The 19788-nt window shown below is 56.2% G+C and overlaps 1 protein-coding gene and 1 long non-coding RNA gene across 11 annotated transcripts in view; one reads left to right on the top strand and one right to left on the bottom strand.

Moving 5' to 3' along the window:
* The window catches only part of LOC132004169 (uncharacterized), a 32719-nt gene extending 26805 nt beyond the window's left edge, over window positions 1–5914 (bottom strand). For both annotated transcript variants that reach the window (XR_009400436.1, XR_009400435.1), the window contains exon 1: window positions 5827–5914. This is a non-coding gene — a long non-coding RNA (uncharacterized LOC132004169). The remainder of the gene's footprint in view (window positions 1–5826) is intronic.
* SLC16A5 (solute carrier family 16 member 5) lies at window positions 3213–18531 on the top strand. Of its 9 annotated transcripts, none has more exons than XM_059380302.1 (7): window positions 3214–3332; window positions 4448–4635; window positions 7155–7331; window positions 7585–7827; window positions 10753–10896; window positions 15034–15846; window positions 16939–18531. In XM_059380302.1, exons 4-7 carry the CDS (start codon window positions 7629–7631, stop codon window positions 17187–17189), a joined length of 1407 nt encoding a protein of 468 aa, XP_059236285.1. In that variant the 5' UTR covers window positions 3214–3332; window positions 4448–4635; window positions 7155–7331; window positions 7585–7628; the 3' UTR covers window positions 17190–18531. The 9 variants fall into 9 exon arrangements, with proteins under 9 accessions (XP_059236289.1, XP_059236285.1, XP_059236283.1 ...); XM_059380300.1 differs by having other exon boundaries at window positions 4295–4635; XM_059380307.1 differs by lacking the exon at window positions 16939–18531 and adding an exon at window positions 16155–16313 and having other exon boundaries at window positions 3215–3332; window positions 4295–4635.
* The last annotated feature ends 1257 nt before the right edge of the window (window positions 18532–19788 follow it).

Genomic DNA, 19788 nt, shown 5'->3' with positions numbered 1-19788 from the left:
TCCATATGTGTCGACCCTTCTCGTAGCTATTATAATCCTGCGTTACACACTGTGCGAAGTGCTGGGGAAGTACTGATCGTCCAGGAGGAAAGCTCCTAAACCTCAAGGAGCTTAGTGGGAGACAATGCAGCACTCAGAGGGATTAATGCCTCAACCCATAGGGTCTGAGAGGCCTTCTTGGAGGAAGGGGCTACAAAGTGGACACCTGAAGACCAACGAGGGGCCAATCGGATGAAGACAAGGCTCCTGGAGACAGTGTTCCAGGGAAAGGGAATAGCCACATGCGTCCAGAGATCTCAGAGGATCCGGCCAACCAGCAACAGAATGTGGTGGTGGCTGATATCTGTCCTGACGTACGGTGATTGTGCTAGTAAGTACAAATTACTTACTATGAATTCCTGAAAATGTATGTTCTCGTGCAAGTGCCTCCCTCTCTCTGTGCGCAGATGCCCCAGTTCCTTGATCTGTAGGATGGTGACCCTTCCAACTCTGTGTCCCTAGCCACTCACATAGTGACAGCTGTCCATAGGCCCTCGCGAAATGGGACGTGATGCTAGGCTGTGCACTTAGACCAGCAGCACTTAGGGGACAGAATCAGAGAGGAAGCCTGGGGAAGGCCGCCACCCTGACTCGGAGCTCTGTGGCCACCGTGACCATGCTCCAGCCTGCTGGGAACTGCACCCTCGAGAAGCACTCACGGTCCAGGAAGGTAGAGGGAGTGTTCCCACAGCTCTATCAATTTTATCTTGATGAAGCAGAGGTCAAAGTTAAGCGTGGAGCTCCCCAGAGAACAGTGAGATCCTGGAAAAAAGAGGGTGGGAACTTCTAGGAAGTTCCCGGGTATTAAGTCCCTGGATCCCGCCAGAGTCCCCAAGCATGGGGGGGACAGCTGCATTCGGTCTGTTCTGAGTACCCAGGAGCAGGACTGCCACTCACAGGACTAAACCAGGCTGAAGTGGGGGAGGGGGGTGCTGAGATGGTGCAGACCCTGGAGTAGGATCCCTTCTGTACCCCATACACGCCTGAGACCATCCCTAGAGGACCATGGATGCACTTTAATGGATCCCATTCCCTCCTCGCAATGTTTGTATCCATGGAAACTCAGGCTAAGGCAAATGTCCCTTTGTGTAAGGGCCAACCCCAGCCCAAAGATCATTGGCAAGAAATGAGACATAGTCACGGAGAAGATTTAATGTCTAAGATGTACCTTACAACTAATGTAAATATCTCCGACATAATTCACCCAGGACTTAAGCCATCCTACTGGGTGTGAAGTGGTATCTCATTGTGGTTTGTTGTTGTTTTTTTTTTAAGATTTTATTTTTTTATTTATTTGACAGACAGAGATTACAAGTAGGCAGAGAGGCAGTCAGAGAGAGGAGGAAGCAGACTCCCTGTTGAGCAGAGAGCCCGATGCGGGGCTCCATCCCAGGACCCTGGGATCATGACTTGAGCCAAAGGCAGAGGCTTTAACCCACTCAGCCACCCAGGCGCCCCTCTCATTGTGGTTTTGATTTGCATTTCCTTGATAGCTAATGATGTTGAACATCTTTTCTTTTCTTTTTTCTTTCTTTTTTTTTTTTTTTTAAGCAGACTCTTCATCCAGAACTACAAAGCAACGCTTGAACTCACAACTCTGAGATCAAGATCCCAGCTGATAGGGCATCTGGATGGCTTAGTGGGTGAAAGCCTCTGCCTTTGGCTCAGGTCATGATCCCAGGACCCTGGCATCAAGCCCTGCATCAGGCTCTCTGCTCAGCAGGGAGCCGGCTTCCCTCTCTCTCTCTGCCTGCTGCTTCTCTGCCTACTTGTGATCTCTGCCTGAGAAATAAATGAATAAAACTTAAAAAAAAAAAAAAAAAAAGAAAGAAAGACCCCAGCTGAAATCAAGAGTCCAGCACTTGACTGACTGAACCACCCAGGGACCCGGAGCTTCTATTCATGTGCTTATTGGCCATTTATATGTCTCCTTTGGAGAAATGTCTGCTCAGATCCTTTACCCATTTTCAAATGGGCTTATTTGCCTCTCTGTTGTTGAACTGTAGGAGTTCCTCGTATATTCTCGATTCAAGTTATCAGATACAAATTTTGCTAATATTTTGTCCCTTTCTGAGTACTATCTTTTCACTTTCTTGATGGTGTTTTGGCACATGAAAGTTTTTAATTTCGAGTGTCACTGGTGTTCGGTGTCGTATCTAAGAATCCATTGCCTTGTTCAAGGTCATCAAGATTTACTCCCATGTTTTCTTCTAAAAGTTTTATTGTTTTAGTTATGAGCTTTCCCCCTCTTTGTCATAGTGCGCGGCAGAGTCCAGGCTCATCCTTTTGCGTGCAGATTTTCCGTTGTTCCAGCACCATTTGCTGAAAAGACCATTCTTTCCACCCTGGGTTGTCTCAACACCCTTGTGGAAAACCAGATGATCAGAAATACAAGGATTTATTCTGAATTCTTTTCCATTTGATCTATAAGTTTATCCTTATGCCAGTACCACACTGTCCTTTTTAAAGTTTATTTATTTTTAGTAATCTCCGCACCCAACCTGGGGCTTGAACCCCCACCCCCAGATCAAAAGTCTCGTGCTTTTCCGACCAAGTCAGCAGACACCCCAGTACCACACTGTCTCGATGACCATAACTTTGCAGTAACTGAAAAAGCTTTAAATAATGCATTTTAAGGGCTGGCTAGGTGGAGAAGATGGAAAAGGGCCTGCAGGTCTGAGTGGCGCCTGCGAAGGTGGTGGGCGTCCTCTGACCCGCCCCCAGGGTCTGAGGGGTAACCTTCTTGGCGCGCCTGGCCCGCCCCAGATGCCAGAGTTCTTCTGGGTGTGGCCCTCAAGCTCCAGCTTTCAGTGGAAGGACCACTGGGGGGCTAAAGCCGACAAACAACGGGTCCTCCACCGTGGCCTCCCACCGGACTCCGCTGGGAGGTAGAGCCCCTTAATCACACGCTTTCTCCTCCCCCCTCCGGGAGCCCTTCCTTGCACTCGGAGGGAGCAGGAGAAATGATATGCTAATGACATGCAAATGATCCCGCCGAGCCCGCGTCTGCAGCCCGGCGGCCCGCTACTCGGACCACGGGACCCGGCCGAGATGAGGGGTGCACGCCCTGGCCGCGCCGCCACGCCCTCCCACCCCGGGGCCAGGATGGCCCTTCCCCACCCGCCCGCGGCGCGGAGGTGGTCCCGCCCCCCGGCGGCCTGCGGCCCGCCCCCCGAGGGCGCGGCTCTCCGCGGACCAGCGGCGTCCTGCCGCGTCCATCGCTCGCCCGCGGGGCCGCAGGAAGTCGCGCTCGGCGGGAGTGGAGCCACCCCACGGCCGGGCGGCGCGAGCCGGTGAGCGGGCTCCCCGGGCCTCCCCACTGTCCGCCAGGCGCCCTCTCGCCGGGGTCCCCGTCAGCGCCGTGGCGGACCCGCCTCTCCGGGGACCTCCGGGGCCCCTTCCCGCCTGTGACGGGCTCCGGGTTGAGGATCCAGGAAAGTCTTGTCCCATTCCTGGGCGGCCCCAGCCTGCGATGGCTGGGGACCCCCACGCCTGAGGGGGCTCTCCCGAGCCACTGCCACCCTCCACGGCTTGGGGAGTTGGGGGAGGGGGACACGGGCACCACGCGAGGCCTGGCCTGAAATCTCCACGCGGGTGCCCAGGGCGCCAGGGCGTCCTAGAAGCTCCACCCAGGGAAGATCCGTCTTGGGGAAGGTGGGAAAGCCGAATGACCCGGGACGCCAGGGACACGGGGCCAAGCTGGGAACGGGTCCTGAGGTCCCTGTGCCTATGCCATCCCCCTTTCCAGACCGAGGTCAGAAGGCCCCTGCGGGAATGTGGGGGCAAGTTTGGAGACAGAGAAAGGAGGAGGGTGACTTGTCCCAGCTCACGGAGTTCTGGAACACCCTGTTCCTTCCTCAGCCCCTGCCAAGTGTAGGGGTTTGAGGGCTTGTCCGTCCCAACCTCAGGCCGGTTCTGGCAGCTGTCCTGCCACTGCCACCCTGTGTCCTGGGCCCTGCCTGGTATGGGGTCTGGGAAGGGGGAGGGGGCGCTCAGGTCCTCTGGGCCTGCCCTGGACCGCGTGGTGCCTCTTTTGCCTCTCACCACGGGAGACCAGCATCCCTTCCCCTCAGCACACCAAAACCCTGCGTGAGTGCATTCGCTCCCTCCCCTGACCATGCCTGCAAGTTTAGAGGGGCAGAGAAGGGATTCTGACGCCCTGCTGAGGCTCTGCGGAGGCCCTGAACCCAAACCAAGCCATGCGTGCAGTGTTTGAAGGACAAGAAATGCTTCTGGTCTTGTGCCCTGTCCACAGCTTCCTGCCACTTGGGAATGAAGGGAGTCACTCAGACCCTGGGCTGGGGTCCCTGCAGGCTGAGGTGGGCAGCTCCTGTGGAGAGTTTCCGGCCCCTGGAAGTGCGAGCCAGGTGTCTCCAGCTGCATTTCTTTCCTTGCCACAACGTACCAGGCAGCGACCATGATTCGTGGTGCCCAGAGCAAAGGAAAGACCACTTCTTCCCTTCTGGGGCAGCACTGGAGCCAGAGCCCCCAGCCCCATTTCGTCTCTGCTCTGCTTAAGTTTTCTGGAATGGACCTGCCCACCAGGAAGCCAAGTCACCCTTGGTCCTGGTCTTGCCTGCCCCGAGGGGAACACAGGTGGGTCCCATTAAATTATCTTTTGTGCTCGCCCAAGGCCTGGTAGGGATGTGTGAAGAGGTCCCTGTTCTTAGAGTAGGGGGTGTGTGTTGTCGGGGAGGGGCAACAATGATAAACAAGAGAAGGATCCATTCCAATGTGGTGTGAAAAGTACATTGAAAGAAAGAAATAGAGGAAGAGGGCCTGGTCTAGCCTGGAGTAGGGGTCAGGGGAGCTTCCCAGGAACTTGCTGGCGGAAGGGGCTGGAGTGCCCACCAGACAAGAAGGCTGTTTGTGATCTAGGAGTCACTTGGGGTCTGGGAAGGGACACCCCCTGGTGGAAGGCAGAGTCTTCAGGGGAACCCCCAGAGGGAGGCCAGGGGTCCTCCCAGTGTGCAAAGAGAGCGCAGAGGTGCTCCAGGTTTCCTGGGCTCTGACTCTCCTGGGAGGCCTGGAGGAAGGAGAGGCTGGGGAAAGTCAGCGGCACTGAAAGATCCAGACAGAAAGTGGGTGCAGAGTGAAGGTCGGAATCCTGAACAAAGTCCCCAGAAGGCTGCCTGGAGAAGTGGCTGCTAAGAAGGGCACTAGAGATGCCTCTGATGGGGGCGTGCGGGTGGGAGCAGGTGGGAGAGGCCTCTCTCTAAAGGGGCAGAACAAGCAGGAACGAGAAGGGACCAGAGCTGGGGAAGCAGGGAGAGGGGAGCTGGGCCTGTGTCTCCTCTGTCGTCCACCTCCTGCCTGCCGCCTCTGGGTCAAGGGACTGTATGCTGCTCTGAAGGGAAACCAGCAGGGTCCCAGGGCTTGGGAAGGGACAGGGGTAGGGCAGCTGGGAAGGGCAGAGCCGGAGGAAGGGAAGGCAGTGGAGGAAGGCGGCGGCCCTTCTGGGAGGACGAGGGGAAAGTGGCAGGTCAGGGAAGGCTGAGGGCCCAGCTCTGGAGAGATTGTGGAGGGGACATTTAGGCCAACGCAGGATCACATTGCACTGGTGACCTCATTTGCTGCGGGAACAGAAATCCTTGAAGGGAACTGTGTGGGAGGTCTGCCTAGCCTGGACCGGCGTCAGGAGGATCAGGGCTGAGGGATCTCTGGGGCCAGGATCACAAGCCAGAGCCAGGATGGCAGGACCTGCTTGCAGCGCGCACACACGCACACACACACACACACACAGGCGCGCGCCCACGCTCAGTGCAGTCTGCCCAATGGGCTGCTCACCTTGGCAGGGCTCCCGGGGGTCCTCTGGGGAGAAAGAAGGCTTGGTGCCCAGAGAAGAGACGGGAGCGTCAGAAGGAGGCGGTTTGGGGTGGATCCCTTTTAGGTGCTGTTTTAAAGTTCCTGGATCTGGTGGAGGGGGGCGGGGAAAGCTTTGGAGTACAGGGCGTGGCACGAGGTTGGGGTTGCATATTTCTGGTAGATCCATGGGTTTCCATGGATCTTCCCAGGACCTGGGGCTACAAGGAGGGAGGCTGTGGGAACTGTAGCTCAAGGGATCCACGGCCTTCGCTGAGGCAAAGGCTGCCAGAGCCCTAAGCCCTGAGTGCGGGTGAGGTCTGAGGGCCACGGGGGACCAGGGGACAGGTGAAGAGCAGGGACAGAGCGGGCTGGGGAAGGGCTGCGCATCTGGGGAAGGACCTTGGGGCTTTGAGGCCTGGTTGTGGCAGCTTCTGTGACGGGGTGGGGGAGCAGCCCGGATGGGGCGAAAAACTGAGAAAGGACTGAGCCAAAGTTGGGGGTGGGTGTATCTGTGTGTGTGACCCTGTGCGCGTGTGTGTGTCTGTATGTCTGTGTAGTGTGTGTCTGTTTGCGTTTGTTCGTCTCTGGGCTTGTCTGCATGTGTCCACGTAGGTGTGTATCTGTGCACGTGTGTGTCTCTGTATATGTCTGGGCAGGCCTACGTGCGTGATTTTGTATGTCTGTGTGTCTCTAGACTTTTCTGTTTATGTGTGTCTGTGTAAGTGTGTGTCTGCCTGTAAGTCTATGTACCTGTGTGGTTCTGTGTGTCTCTGTTTATGCAATGTGTTTGTGTGTGTGTCTTTGTGAGTGTATATCTTGGTATATGCCCATGTGTGACTGTGTGTGACTGTGTGTGTGTGTGTGTGTGTGTGTGTGTGTGTGTGTGTGTGTGTTTTGGGGGGAGTGTTGCTCAGAGAAGCCCTGACAGGTGGTGGATCATTACTGAGCATCGCTGTAGAACTTGACTCTGCCACGAGGAGGAAGGAGGAATATCAGAAGGCCTTCGGATGAGACCCGTGCCTTTTTCTGTTTTAAGATTTTATTTATCTATTTGACAGAGAGAGAGAGAGATCACAAGTAGGCTGAGGGCTGGGCAGAGGGGGAGGGGGAAGCAGGCTCCCTGCTGAGCAGAAAGCCCTATGCGATGCGGGGCTCCATCCCAGGACCCTGTGTGGCACCCTTGGAAGGCTATTCTGTGTACACTCCTTGACGACGCCTAGCACCCACTTACTCACCTAGGCCGTCTCAGCAGCGCTGACAGCGGACACTGCTGTCAAGGCGGCTTTGCGAAAGTCTGTGTTTGTGTGCAGGAAGCCTGCTTATGAATGTTTGAAAATGCATCTGTGCGTACCTGCGGGGGAATTGGGACGTCGCCGGCTCTAGAGATCTGTTCTGTTCTACAAGCTGTTTTTGAGTGCTTGCTGTGTACAGGAGGGGGCCCCAAGGCCGGGCCAGGAAGTGCGTCTACTGACTGACCACCAGATGTTGTAAGTCTAGAAAGAATTCCTCCCACCTGCCTCATCCCACTGATAGCTCACCTGCCTGTACCTCCTGCCAGGCTGGCTCTGGGAAGTGGGTGAAAGGAAAGGCCAGGGCCAACTCATTGGCCTCTGGCCACCTCCCAGGGGGCGGTGCCCTCTGTGCTATGCCGTGCTGGGGCAAAGGAAGAGATGGTTTCAGCCACCCAGGGAAAGTGGCAGGTGAACTGGGGTTGGCAGCTGCATTCTGTCCCCTCCGCAGGTGGCCCAGGCAGTGGTAACGTGGCAGTGGTAACGTGGCAAAGGATGCCCCAGGTCCTGGAGCGTGCAGAGGGCTGCTGGGCCTGGGTGGTGCTGCTGGCCTCCCTGGTGACCCAGGGCCTCACTCTGGGCTTCCCCACATGCACTGGCATCTTCTTCACTGAACTACAGCATGAGTTCCAGGCCAGCAACAGTGAGACCTCATGGTTCCCTTCCATCCTGACAGCCATGCTCCACGCTGGGGGTGAGCAGCCTGGGGAGGGGCCGAGGGAGGGTTGAGAAAGAGCCCAGGGTGAAGGAGGAAGCTGCTGTCTCCCTGGCCTCTCCGAGCTCACTTTCTCTGAGGCCACAGGCTTTGTCTCATGGGGTGAATTCCTAAAATGTCACCTGATTTCAGCCCCCCCTGGCTGGAATACGAGGCTGGGCTGTGCTGAACTGGGCTGAGCAGGTCTTGGCCGGGCTGGGGATGGAGAGAGGGTATGGAGGCTCCCAAGGCGCACAGCCAGTCCTCGCAGTGGCTGGAGGCCCAGAGAGGATCCGGGCAGATTGTGGGAGTGCCAGACGCTTAGCTCAGACTTGAGGAATTGCTGCTTGGGTAATCTCTCTGAACCTCAGTTTCTTCTTCTGCAATATGGAGGTAACACCCAACACCCTACCACCTCCTACCTGGGATCATAGGGAGAATCCCATAAGTTACGAGCAGCTAGTATTTGGAGAACCTTGGGGGTTCTCCCAACCTTCAGGATGGGCTCGAGGAAAACACAAGGGGCAAGATGGGGGCAGGGCAAGAGCCCCGTCTCTCCCCAGGAAGCAGAAGGGGTATTGCAAGGACTGGGGAGGTTCAAGTGAAGGGAACCCCCCCCCCCATTTCCTGCTTAGCTCCTTCAAGAATGTGACCCTCTCATCCTGACCTCCCCTGACCTCAGTGAAGGGAGAAGGCCAGGGCTGCCTGGGAGATTCCCTCCAGTAGACTTGGGCTCAGGGGCCTGCCCCTGACTCCTGAGAGCTCTTCAGGGAGACTCCAAAGACTGGGACCTGCAAGCAGGGGTGGGGGCTGGGGGATGGGGCAGGAGGCCCTGGTCAGCAGGAGCAAGATCTCCCGGCCCACAGGGCTCTCCCCAGGTGCTTTCCTAGGCTCCGCTGACTCCACCTCCTGCGCACCTCCTGCCACTCCCTCCACCCGGCAGGAGCAGCCTGCTTGTTTTTCCAGGTCCTTCCCTCTAATTGGGGGAGAGGTCAGACTGGGAGAGATGGCCTCCCTGACATGACCCCTGAACCTGGTGGGGCCTGGACTTAGGGCCCTGGGAGAGGCCTGGACTAGGCCAGACCCCATGACCTTTTCACCTGCAAGGTTAGGGCAGAAGTGGGAGTCTCTGGCAGTTCGCCTCATGTAGCCAGAAAGGAATCCATGCCAGGGCCCGGGAAACAGGCATCCAGTGGGGACCCGGACTCCCAACCAGCTTTAGACTCCCCAGCCCCTAGCCGGCATGCCAACACCTCAGTCGGCCTGGGATTCCCATCTGTCTGTCTGTCTGTCTGTCTCACATACACACCTCTAGCCCATGCTCATTCAGAGTATCAGAGGAATTGTATTTTTATTTTTTTTAAAAGACTTTATTTATTTATTGGTCAGAGGGAGAGAGAGCACAGCAGGGAGCGGCAGGCAGAGGGAGAAGCCGACTCTCCACTGAGCAGGGAACCCGATGCGGGACTTGATCCCAGGACCCTGGCATCATGACCTGAGCCGAAGGCAGACGCTTAACCAACTCTGCCACCCAGGCGTCCCCAGAGAAATTCTGAACTTGAAATTATCCTCGATCCCAAGCAGCCCCAGCCCCCACACATCTTAGAGATGAAGAAAGCAAGCAGGCACAAGCACTAGGCACGTTCAGGGTTGCAGAGTGAGTTCAGGGCAGAAGCAGTGCCCAGTCGAGGAGACACCCTGCCTCCCAGGGCCCCTGGCTGTCTGAGGTAAGCTGGCACAGGTCCCAACCTGTACCCCCAGTGCCATGACTTGGGGCTTTGCCCAGTGTCACTTTTCCAAAGTCAAACCAGAGTTTGGGGTGGGGAAGATGGACCATGTGTGGGGCAGTGGTCATGTTCACTGCAGTCTTGCCTCTCCCTCTATGGCTGCCTGTGCTTGATTATCTCCGAGTGCGGGCTGCCTACTTCCTGTGTCACTCCCAATCTCATACTGGCTCACATGCACACATCCCCTCTCCACCCCAAACATACACACACACTGGGCATGCGCTCTCAAGCTCACGCTGGCTCCCTCCTTCCTCCCTCCCTCCCTCCCGCTTCCTTTGGCAGTGCTCTGGGAGAGTAACTGTAGAAATTCCATTATGTGTCCTTGGGGGCAGGGCACCTGGTGAATGGGGCCCTGTGAGGTGTGGAGAAGCAGCCAGCCAGGACTGGCTCCTTCCCGCTCTGGGTCTGGGCTGGGGAGGAGGCAGCTCAAGGTGGGGGTGGGGTGGAGGAGAACAGGCCCCTCTCCACCGGAAGCCAAACGTCTGCGTGCAAGAATTTGTGTTGGCTGGAAGTGATGGGGGAGGGGAGAAGGCACCCCACCCAGTTCTCTCCCGAGGCCAGGGCAAGGGGGTGTGGAGTGAGTGGTCCTGCACCCCAGGCTGCCCACCCTAGACAGGTTGGAAGCTAGTGGCAGGGCTGTGGCCAGTCCTCTTGAGAATGGGAAGTAGGCGGGGGCTGTAGGCACTTGCCATCCTTTTGATAATCTGGGACCCTCACCCACCGAGAAAAACCCCCAGCAAGGGGCATCTACCCAGGTCACAAGCCAGGCCTCTTTTACTCGGATGGAATCAGCCTCAGGTCAGCATAGCAGCTCTGGGGATCCTTGTTAGGGGTTAAACCGAGCCCTTGCAGGACCTCCACCTCCACTCACAGGTGGTCAGATGTCATCCAGTGCGACCTCCTGTAGGGGAGGTGCAGAGAGGGACTGGGTTTGCCCCAGCCCATAGCCAGCCTGGGCCTGGGTGGCGATCAGAATCGAGACCTATAGGCCCCAGGGCTGTGCCCTTCCAGCCACGTGGCTAGTTCTTGCTGGAACCCCTTCCCAAGCCCGCTCTCTCCCTCCCTCCTGTCCTCCTCATTCAGCTGCCCCCCACTGGCTGCCTCCTCACCCCTCCCCCTCCCTGCTTCCTCCCCACAGGACCCCTGTGCAGCATCCTGGTGGGACGCTTTGGCTGCCGAGTGACGGTGATGCTGGGGGGCGCACTGGCCAGCCTGGGCATGGTAGCAGGCTCCTTCTGCCGCACCCTTAGCCAGCTCTACCTCACAGCAGGATTCATCACAGGTGACTGTCTTCCCATTTTGAGAATTTCTGGGTGCCTACCAAAAAGTGCCAGGCATAAGTGCAGGCAGTGTGTCTAATCTTCTGGGACTGCTTATCGGTCCCATGAGGGAGAGGGACAATGAATATGTAAATGAGAAAGATTGTTTCTGATGGTGACAAACACCTGAGAAGCCAGGACCGCTGATGGGATGGTGCCCTGGCTGCGGGGTGGGTGGGCTGAGATTAAACAAGCAATGAGGTGAAACATCTAGGACACCCCAGGCAGAAGATAAAGCAAAGTGGGGGAGGTTGCTGCTTTCAACAGGGCAGTCTTGCAGAGGAGGTGACATTTGGACAGGAAGCTAATGGAGGTGAGGGCGTCTGCTGCCAGGCTCTCAGGGAAAGAGCATTCCAGGCAGCAGGAAGAGCAAGTGCAAAGCCCAGCAGGGCCCAAGGGGCAATGGAGGGCACAAGCAAAAGTAGGGTGGAGGCTGGATGGGGAGTAGTGCCTGATGGCTGAGTAGTGAGATGGGAAGCCATCCGAGAGATTCGGGTGGTGGGGTGAGGGACGTCATCCAACTGGTGTTTGTAAAGCCCTCCAGCTGCTGTGTTCAACGTATGTGCACTGGGTGGGGACTAAGAGCAGGAGACAGGTATGAGCATCATATCCCAGACGGGAGATGGCCTACCTTCGACCATGGCGGTACGTTGGAGGTGGTGAAGGGTGGCCAGGTTCAGGACTGTGTGGGAGGTCCAGAGAAGAAGAGTCAAGGATGACCCAAGGTTCCAGGAGCCAAGAAGGGTGACGCCAAGGTTTTTGCCCCAAACTGCCGGAAGGATGGAGTATTTAACTACAGTGGGGAACCGAAGGGAGGAGCAGGTTGGTGGGCGGTTGGGAAACTCAGATGTGGAAGCATCCAGTCTGCTGTTCGGGAACAGGCCGTTGGCTGCTCACAGCAGGGCTGGCTTTCTAGTATTGAGAGGAGGTGTCGTTCTGCTGTCACTGAGGGAACAAGAGTGGGGGGCTGCGGGGGCCTGAGGAGACCTGAGGCCTGAGCCCTGCGGTGTCCAATCGTTGGTGGGAAGGAGGGACACAGGCAGGAGGAGGCCCAGGAGAGTGAGGTTTCTTGAGAAGGTGAGGAGAGAGTGAGGGCTGTGTCAGGCTGCTGGTGGGTCAGATGGAAGGGGACTGAGGTCTCAGCCTCAATCTTTGGATTTGGCAACATGGAGGTTGCTGACCTTGATAAGGGGGAGTCTGGACCAAAGGTGAGGCGGGAAGTCTGATTGCAGCAGATCAAGAGCAAAGAGAAAGACAGGAGTTGGAGACAGTGGAGATAAACAGTATTTCCAGGAAATTTCAATGAAGGGGACACAGAAACAGGCCAATACCCAGAAGAGGCTGTGGGATCAAGAGAGGGTTTTTTTTTTAGTTGTTTTGGGTCTTTTTGCTTTTTTTTTTAACTGCCTTATTAGCTTCACAAAATATTATGAGCATCATTCCATGCAATAGGGGAAGACTCCCCGGGTGACAGAATCTTTTGACTGAGTCAAAATACAACATTCAAAGGCACCTAATTGGCTCAGTCAGTAGAGCATGTGACTCCTGATCTCTGGGTCATGAGTTCAAGCCCCATATTAGGTGAAGAGCCCACTTCAAATAAAAACAGGGCACCGGGGTGGCTCAGTGGGTTAAAGCCTCTGCCTTCGGTCATGATCTCAGGGTCCTGGAATCGAGCCCCGCATCGGGCTCTCTGCTCAGCGAGGAGCCTGCTTCCTCCTCTCCCTCTGCCTGCCTCTCTGCCTACTTGTGATATCTCTCTCTCTCTCTCTGTCAAATAAATAAATAAATAATCTTTAAAAATAATAGTAAAATAAAATAAAAACAAACATACAAAACCCCCCACCCACATTCAATTAACAGCCAGTAACAGGGGACCCTAAAGAAACATGTAACACCAAAGGGTTTATGGGAAAGGTCCCTTGTAACCCCTTGTAACCAAGTTTAGAATGTAGGTACGTCTTCCTGTGACCTTGAGGGAGAACATCAGGACTTGAGGCATCAGGCCAAACTCCTCATCCGGTCACGGTGAGGAGGGTTGGTGCTAACTGCCTGAAGACCACGCCAGGACTGCTTTTCCATCTGCTGCCTGACCTCCTCCCTCCCTCGCACACAGCTTTCCAAGCCTCTGACCCACGTCCCACCTATACTGCAGGATGCAGCTGCCTGCGGAGGCACACGACATTCACCAGCTTCCAAACAGAAGGCCAAGGGCTCTCCTTGATTAGCATCTTGTTCCTTTTCATCCTTTCCTGCATTTTCCTGGTTGACATTTTGTACTGCCTGGTCCTCTTCGGACACCATTGCTCCTGGGCCTCTCCTTGTGGGCTCTTCTTCCTCTTTGTAGCAGAGAGAATGAACCCCCAAGACGCTTCCACCTGCACATTTCCCCTCTCTGTCTCCGTTTGGGGATCACCCCTGGCCCGCAGACCCTTGGGGCTACCGGGAGCAGGTACTGAGAAGGGGTGGGAGCAAGCCAGGGCTGGGTTTCTGTTTTCTTTTTTTGTTCACTTTCGTTTTGCTTTTTAAAAAAGATTTCATTTCTTTATTTGAGACAGAGAAAGAACACAAGGTCGGTGGAAGAGCCAGAGGGAGATGGAGACGGACAGGCAGACTCCCCACTGAGCAGGGAGCCCAGCCTTTGGGCTTGATCCCAGGACCCCGAAATCATGACCTGAGCTAAAGTCAGATGATTAACCAACTGAGCCACCCAGGCGCCCTTTGTTTTGTTTTTAATGGGAGGAATAACAACGAAGGAGAATGATCTGGCAAAGAGGAGGAAGTGGGTGGTGCAGGAGAAAGAAATTGCTGGAAGGATATGCCTTAAGTGGACAAGACGAAGGGCATAAGTAGCGGGTTGACCTTGGCTGGCAGCAGGGACAGACAGTCCAGTGTCATAGACAGAAGGCAAGTGGTCAGCTGGGGGTACTGGGGAGGTGCATAGAGAAGGACTGGTGGTCATCCAGGAGGGTGGGAGAGAAAATTGATAGTGGCATCACAGGTGGCCCGAGAGCCCCCCTGAGAATCGTGGTCATGGTGTGGCTGTGAGCTTTCTCTTGCAACATGTTCAGCTGTTCAGGGCAGCACAGAGAAGATGGGGGTGTAGCATCTGAGCTGAGCCAGGAGAGAAAAGTCTGGGGGAAGCATATTTTAGGCAGTGGGAACAGCAACTGCAAATGTCCCGCAGTGGGGGACAGCTTGGTGTCCAGAGGAAGAGAAAGAAGCTGATGCGGTTCAATCATGGTGAGTGACAGGGAAAATGGCCTGAGATGGCCCCCGAGAGATGACCAGGGGCCAGGCCGTGCAGAGCCTTCCAGGGCACAGCAACTACTGTGGCATTTTTTCCCAGATATAATGGGAAGTCTTTGAAAGGTGTCAAGCAGGAAAGAGACTTACCCCAATTTAGGGTTTTTATTTATTTATTTATTTATAAAGATTTTATTTATTTCTCAGAGTGAGCACAGGCCGACAGTGGCAGGCCGGGACAGACGGAGAAGCAGGCTCCTGCTGAGCAAGGAGCCCGATGTGGGACTTGATCCCAGGACGCTGGGATCATGACCCGAGCCGAAGTGGCTTAACCAACTGAGCCACCCAGGCGTCCCGACTTATTTATTTATTTTAAGATTTTATTTCTTTATTTGAGAGAGAGCGAGCCAGCACAAGCGGCGGGGGTCGGGGGGGGGGGGGGGGGGGGGGGGGGCAGTGCAGAGGACAAGGAGAGAGAAAAGCAGGCTCCCCGCTCAGAAGGGAGCCCGACGTGGGGCTCAGTCCCAGGACCCCAAGATCATGACCCGAGCTGAAAGCGGATGCTTAACTGACTAAGCCACCCAGCACCGCCCCCCCAATTTAGGTTTTTAAAGATCAGCCTGGTGCTGTGCAAAGGGCAACAGGTGTGCCTCTGGCAGCCTTGGGAGGGCAGAGCTGTTGTTTCTAAGGAGATGGCAAGGCAGGCTGTTTCCATCCTCAATCCCTGGGGACGTGGAAGTGGGTCTGGGCCAGAACAGAAGGAGGGCAGACATGGAGCAGGACCGCGTGACCCCTCTGGGTGCCGGCGGGAGGCCCAGGATGCCCTCCAGCCAGTCTCCTCCCTCCCACCACAGGCCTGGGCATGTGCTTCAGCTTCCAGTCGAGCATCACCGTGCTGGGCTTCTACTTCCACCACCACCGGGCTCTGGCCAACGCTCTGGCTTCGGTGGGCGTGTCCCTGGGCATCACGCTCTGGCCACTGCTCTCCCGCTACCTCCTGGAGGATCTGGGCTGGAGGGGCACCTTCCTTGTCTTCGGCGGCGTTCTTCTCCACTGCTGCGTCTGTGGGGCCATCCTGAGGCCCGTGGCCACCAGCGTGGCCCCTGAGACCACAGAAGAGGCGCCGCCCCCACCTTCCAAGGCTCCTGCTCCCGGCTGCCTGGCGGCGTGTGGTCGGGCCATCCAGCGCCACCTGGCCTTTGATATCCTGCGGCACAACGCGGGTTACCGAGTGTACACGCTGGGCGTTATGTGGATGATCCTGGGCTTCCCGCTGCCGCACGTCTTCCTGGTGCCCTACGCCATGTGGCACGGGGTGGACGAACACAGGGCGGCCCTGCTGATCTCCATCATTGGCTTTAGCAACATCTTCCTGCGGCCCATGGCCGGGCTGGTGGCGGGCCGGCGCGACTTCGCGGGCCACCGGAAGTACCTGTTCAGCCTGGCAGCCCTGCTCAATGGCCTCACCAACCTGGTGTGCGCCGCGTCGGCCGACTTCCGGGTGTTGGTGGGCTACTGCTTGCTGTACAGCGTGTCCATGAGCGGCGTCGGAGCCCTCATCTTCCAGGTCCTCATGGACATCGTCCCCATGGATCGGTTCTCTAGCGCCCTGGGCCTCTTCACGGTCCTGGAGAGCGTCTCCATCCTCATCTCCCCGCCCCTGGCTGGTGAGGACCCCCCTGGGGCGGACGTGGGTGCGGCCTGGGCGTGCATGGGCGTGGCCTGGGTGGGCGGGACGCGGAGGTGGGGCAAAGGGGGAACACTCTGAACAGATCTGGGTGCCATCCAGCATCTCCGGGGCGAGGGACTTGGAATCTGTGATTTTCCAAGCGTCTGTGATTTTCCAAGCTGCAACCTCTTCCCCAGCTGGCGCCCAGGGCATGAACAGTTAAAAATAAGGATTTTTTTTGGGGGGGGGGTACCAGACTTGCCTGAGTCCTTCATCTTCCTCTCTGTCCCTCTGTTTTCTTATCAGCAAAGTGGGGGCGGTTAATACCATCTACCCCGTAGACTTGTTGTGAAGACGGCGGCTATATAGCAAAGAGCTTAGCAGAGAGCCTGGCACAGAGCAGAAAACCACGTGCATGTTTGCCTGATTAAGATCCTGGCTGTCCCACTCCCTGCCTGTGGGACCCAGGCAAGTAATTTTCCTTCTCTGAGCCACAGTGTCATCTCCAAAAGGCAGACAGGAACACCTGCCTTAATGACTGGTTCGCCTGTGCCCATCACTGGGGGTCCTGGCTGACTGGGGACAGAGGCCCAGTCCCCACCTCTCAGGGCTTCCCTCCTGGTGGGAGAGTCAAACCAGATACAGATTTGTCCTCAGCGTGGTGATCTGTGCCAGGAGGGGAACAAACAGGTGTGGAAGCAGAGACCCCCATGGGTAGACTTGCCAGGCAGCCAGGAGACGTTTACCCAGGAGGAGGTGTGGGAGGACCCAGGTGTAGCTGAGCAGGTATCCCGGACTATTGGCTCTTGTGTGCTTGGTTCCCTGCCACCAAGGGTAAGGGAGACATGCCATGAGGTGCCCTTCTGGCCCAAGGGTTCTTCTTGCCCTCTGGAGAGCAGGCTTAATGTTTCTGCTCTCCTTTGAGTCAACAAATCTTTATTGAGTGTCTTCTATGTGCCAGTCACAGTGGCTCATCCTGCGGATACAACAGAGCCTGAAATAAAGTCTCTGCTCTCGGAGAACACACAAGGTAGTGGGAGGGAGGCCTGGCATCCCCAGACAGCGGCCTAACTTGCTCTCTGTCCCCCAGGGCTCCTCCTGGACACCACCAACAACAACTTTAGCTACGTTTTCTACATGTCAAGCTTCTTCCTTATATCAGCTGCCCTCTTCATGGGTGGCAGCTTCTGTGCCCTGCAGAAGAAGGAGAGGCCAGGCAAGCCGGCCGAGGCAGAAGGAGCCATCACGGAGGTGCCCTCAGAGCAGGGCCTCATGGTGGAGGACTCACGTGGTTCCAAGAAGCAGCTGTACACAGAGGTCATGTATGTGACCAGCGTCTGAGCCCTGAGGTCCATGAGTGACCACTGCCGCAGCCCAGGAATGTGATGTCCAGCTGCCAGGGGCTGGGGTGAGGGGCTGCCCAGGAAGCCCAAAGCCAGAAGCCGCCCTAGGCTCTGCACACTGGGACTCAGCCAGGAGCTGGGACCTTGGAGGCTGGCCTCCAGTGACTCAGAGCTCCTTCCAACCAGGAGATCCAGGAGCAGGTCCTCCTGACTTTTTCTCTGGGGCACCAGCATACCTGGAGCCTAGGAAAGTGAGTCTAAACCCTGCTTGGGTCTGTCACAGCGGGCTCAGCCCAGTGGGCTGCCCAGTACTGTTGCTGCCACCTGACACACTGGACCCTCCAGTCTAGCCTGGATGTCTCCGATGTGATCTCTTTGTCCTTCTTCGGCCTCCAGACAGTTCCAGAGAGTTTACCCCTCCTCCAAGGCTCTCTGCCCCTTTTCTTCCCAAGGGCCCGGGCACAGGTTGTTGGGCCTCATGCTGACTGGAACCTTGGGAAGAAGAACCCCCTGAAAGAATGAGCTGGGACCGGCAGTGGTGGACAGCCAGGCTGAGGGGTTAGCATGGGCACAGGACACGGACAGATTAACGGTTGGGGAGAGGACCCAACCTGGTGTCTGGGCGAAGGACTGGAGGGCAGCCCTTGGTGTGGGTCCTAGAATCACTGAAGTCTGAGGGGTCCCCTGCACTCAGCAGTGCCTGCTGTAAGGTCTCCCTCCCTCCTGTGCCCCTGCCTTGTATCTTGGTCATAAAGCTGCGTGGTGGCGTGGGGGAAAGCCTGACATTTGAGTGAGCAGGGGAGCAGAAGGTTTGCTAGGCAGGGCAGGAGACCTCTGGGAAAATGGAGCTGTTTTGCAACAGAAGCCTTCTCTCCCTCTCCTGCCCTCCTCTCCCTACTGTGTCAGAGGTGTCCACCCTAGGGTAAGTAGCTGGCTGGGCCAGCTGCCAGCCCACCTCTACTCCCCAGGGGGCTTCTGCCTGTGGTGTGGAGGTCAGTGCTCCCCACACACATACTTTTTTTGCTGGCAAGGTTCCTGAGGTCATCACTTGGGGGCTGGCTGTCATCAGCCCAAGCTTGTCCCAGCAGGGTACCACCTGAGGCAATGGAAACACAGAGTTTGTTTGAATAACAGACAAAAACGTTCCTGCAGCAGGTTATAAACCCTGTAAACTAATGAAGCTTGAAAAGAGGCCTCGAGTACTCCCTTCCCTCCCCCTTTAGTTCTCCCTGCTCAGCAGGCTCTGCTGTGACCCAAGGCCTTGTTTGTTGATTCAGGCTCAGCCAGGCTCCAACAAGAAAGCCTTATCAGGAAAATAAAATTTTATTTGCTTGACCTGACTCCAGCCTGCCTTCTCCTGTCCAGCTGGCATGAGTAAGCATCCTTGGGGAAGTACGGTCTTCTCCCGGACCCTGCCATGAGTGCCCCCTCATGGTCAAAGAAAGTAGTGCAGAGGTGAAGCAAAAGGCTCTGAGCTGGGGTAAACCCGACTTCATGTTTTGGCTCTGCCACAACCTGCTGTGTGACTTCGGGCAGTTGTTCACCATCTCTGGGCCTTAAAAAAGGAGGAGCCTGGCCTGGATAAATCAGAGTCCCTTGTTTGAAAAGTCTGATCCTGAAGACCCCCATGGCCTTCCTGCTCCTCACCCACGCACGTACTTGATCACCATCCACAGCCTGTGCCCTGTAGGGGGAACGCTTGGACACATTTTACCTGGTGCTGTCTTCTACTCCATCTCAACTGAGTGGAAAAGGAGAGAGTGAGACTTGTGGACAGGTAGATATCTTTGGCCCTAATAGCCACCAGGCTTTGAAATGTGCAACCCCTATTAGGCCCACTTCCTGAAAACAGATTTCTTTTAAGGAAAAAAGATATCAGTGAACATTCAGCCTAGGACGCTTTGATCTCATCTTCTCCCAGCCAAGATTGGCAATAATCTCTGGGAAGATTCCCTTCAACAAAATTATTGAGCATCTACCACGTCCCAGGGCCTGGGTAAGAGGAGTAAGACCTGGTGACGCCCTCAGCACAAAACCAAGGACTGAGAATTTCTCCCCAAGAAGGAAGACCCCTGAGCCTTTTGGAGGGGACAAATGAGGGAGAATTGGATGGCCCATCGATTCCAGATCCCCACTTAGGTGCTCTCCTGGGAATCCTCTAGAGTGGAACTAGAGCTATTCCTGACCAGCGCAGGTTAGAGCTCGCTTACCTCCTGTCCCTGAACTCTGAGCCCTGGTCCCCAGGACTTTGCTGCTCTGTCCAGACAGAGGCAGAGAAGCCCCTGGCCATCTTGGGTTGAGATGTACTTCCCCACGTTTTATCAGCTCTCTACAGAAGCCAAAGGGCCTGATGACAGGTCTGGGGCCACTGGCCTATGTGGAGCTACCAGGGTACCCAGGCACCCAGATTATAGTCATAACTCCTGCCTCAAGGGGTGCACACAGGGCAGGGGCTGACCACAAGGACCTGAGCCCATGGAGGTGCGTGGGGTCTGCTGTCAGTGATGCTGTGGCAGGCTGGAGTGTGGCAGCCGCTTTCCTTCATGCCAGGCCCAGGGCCAAAGATACGTGGTCCTTAGCCTCAAGAAGCTCACAGA

Source organism: Mustela nigripes, chromosome 16 (genome assembly GCF_022355385.1).
Source record: "Mustela nigripes isolate SB6536 chromosome 16, MUSNIG.SB6536, whole genome shotgun sequence".
NCBI lineage: Eukaryota > Metazoa > Chordata > Mammalia > Carnivora > Mustelidae > Mustela > Mustela nigripes.
This window is presented reverse-complemented; position numbering and strand designations above follow the sequence as displayed.

Coding starts and splice junctions, on each gene's coding strand:
- SLC16A5 (XM_059380302.1), top strand. CDS start 7,629: ATGCCCCAGGTCCTGGAGCGTGCAGAGGGCTGCTGGGCCTGGGTGGTG. Junction 10,897..15,033: donor CACAGCAGGATTCATCACAG/GTGACTGTCTTC, acceptor CTCCCACCACAG/GCCTGGGCATGTGCTTCAGC. Junction 15,847..16,938: donor CATCTCCCCGCCCCTGGCTG/GTGAGGACCCCC, acceptor TCTGTCCCCCAG/GGCTCCTCCTGGACACCACC.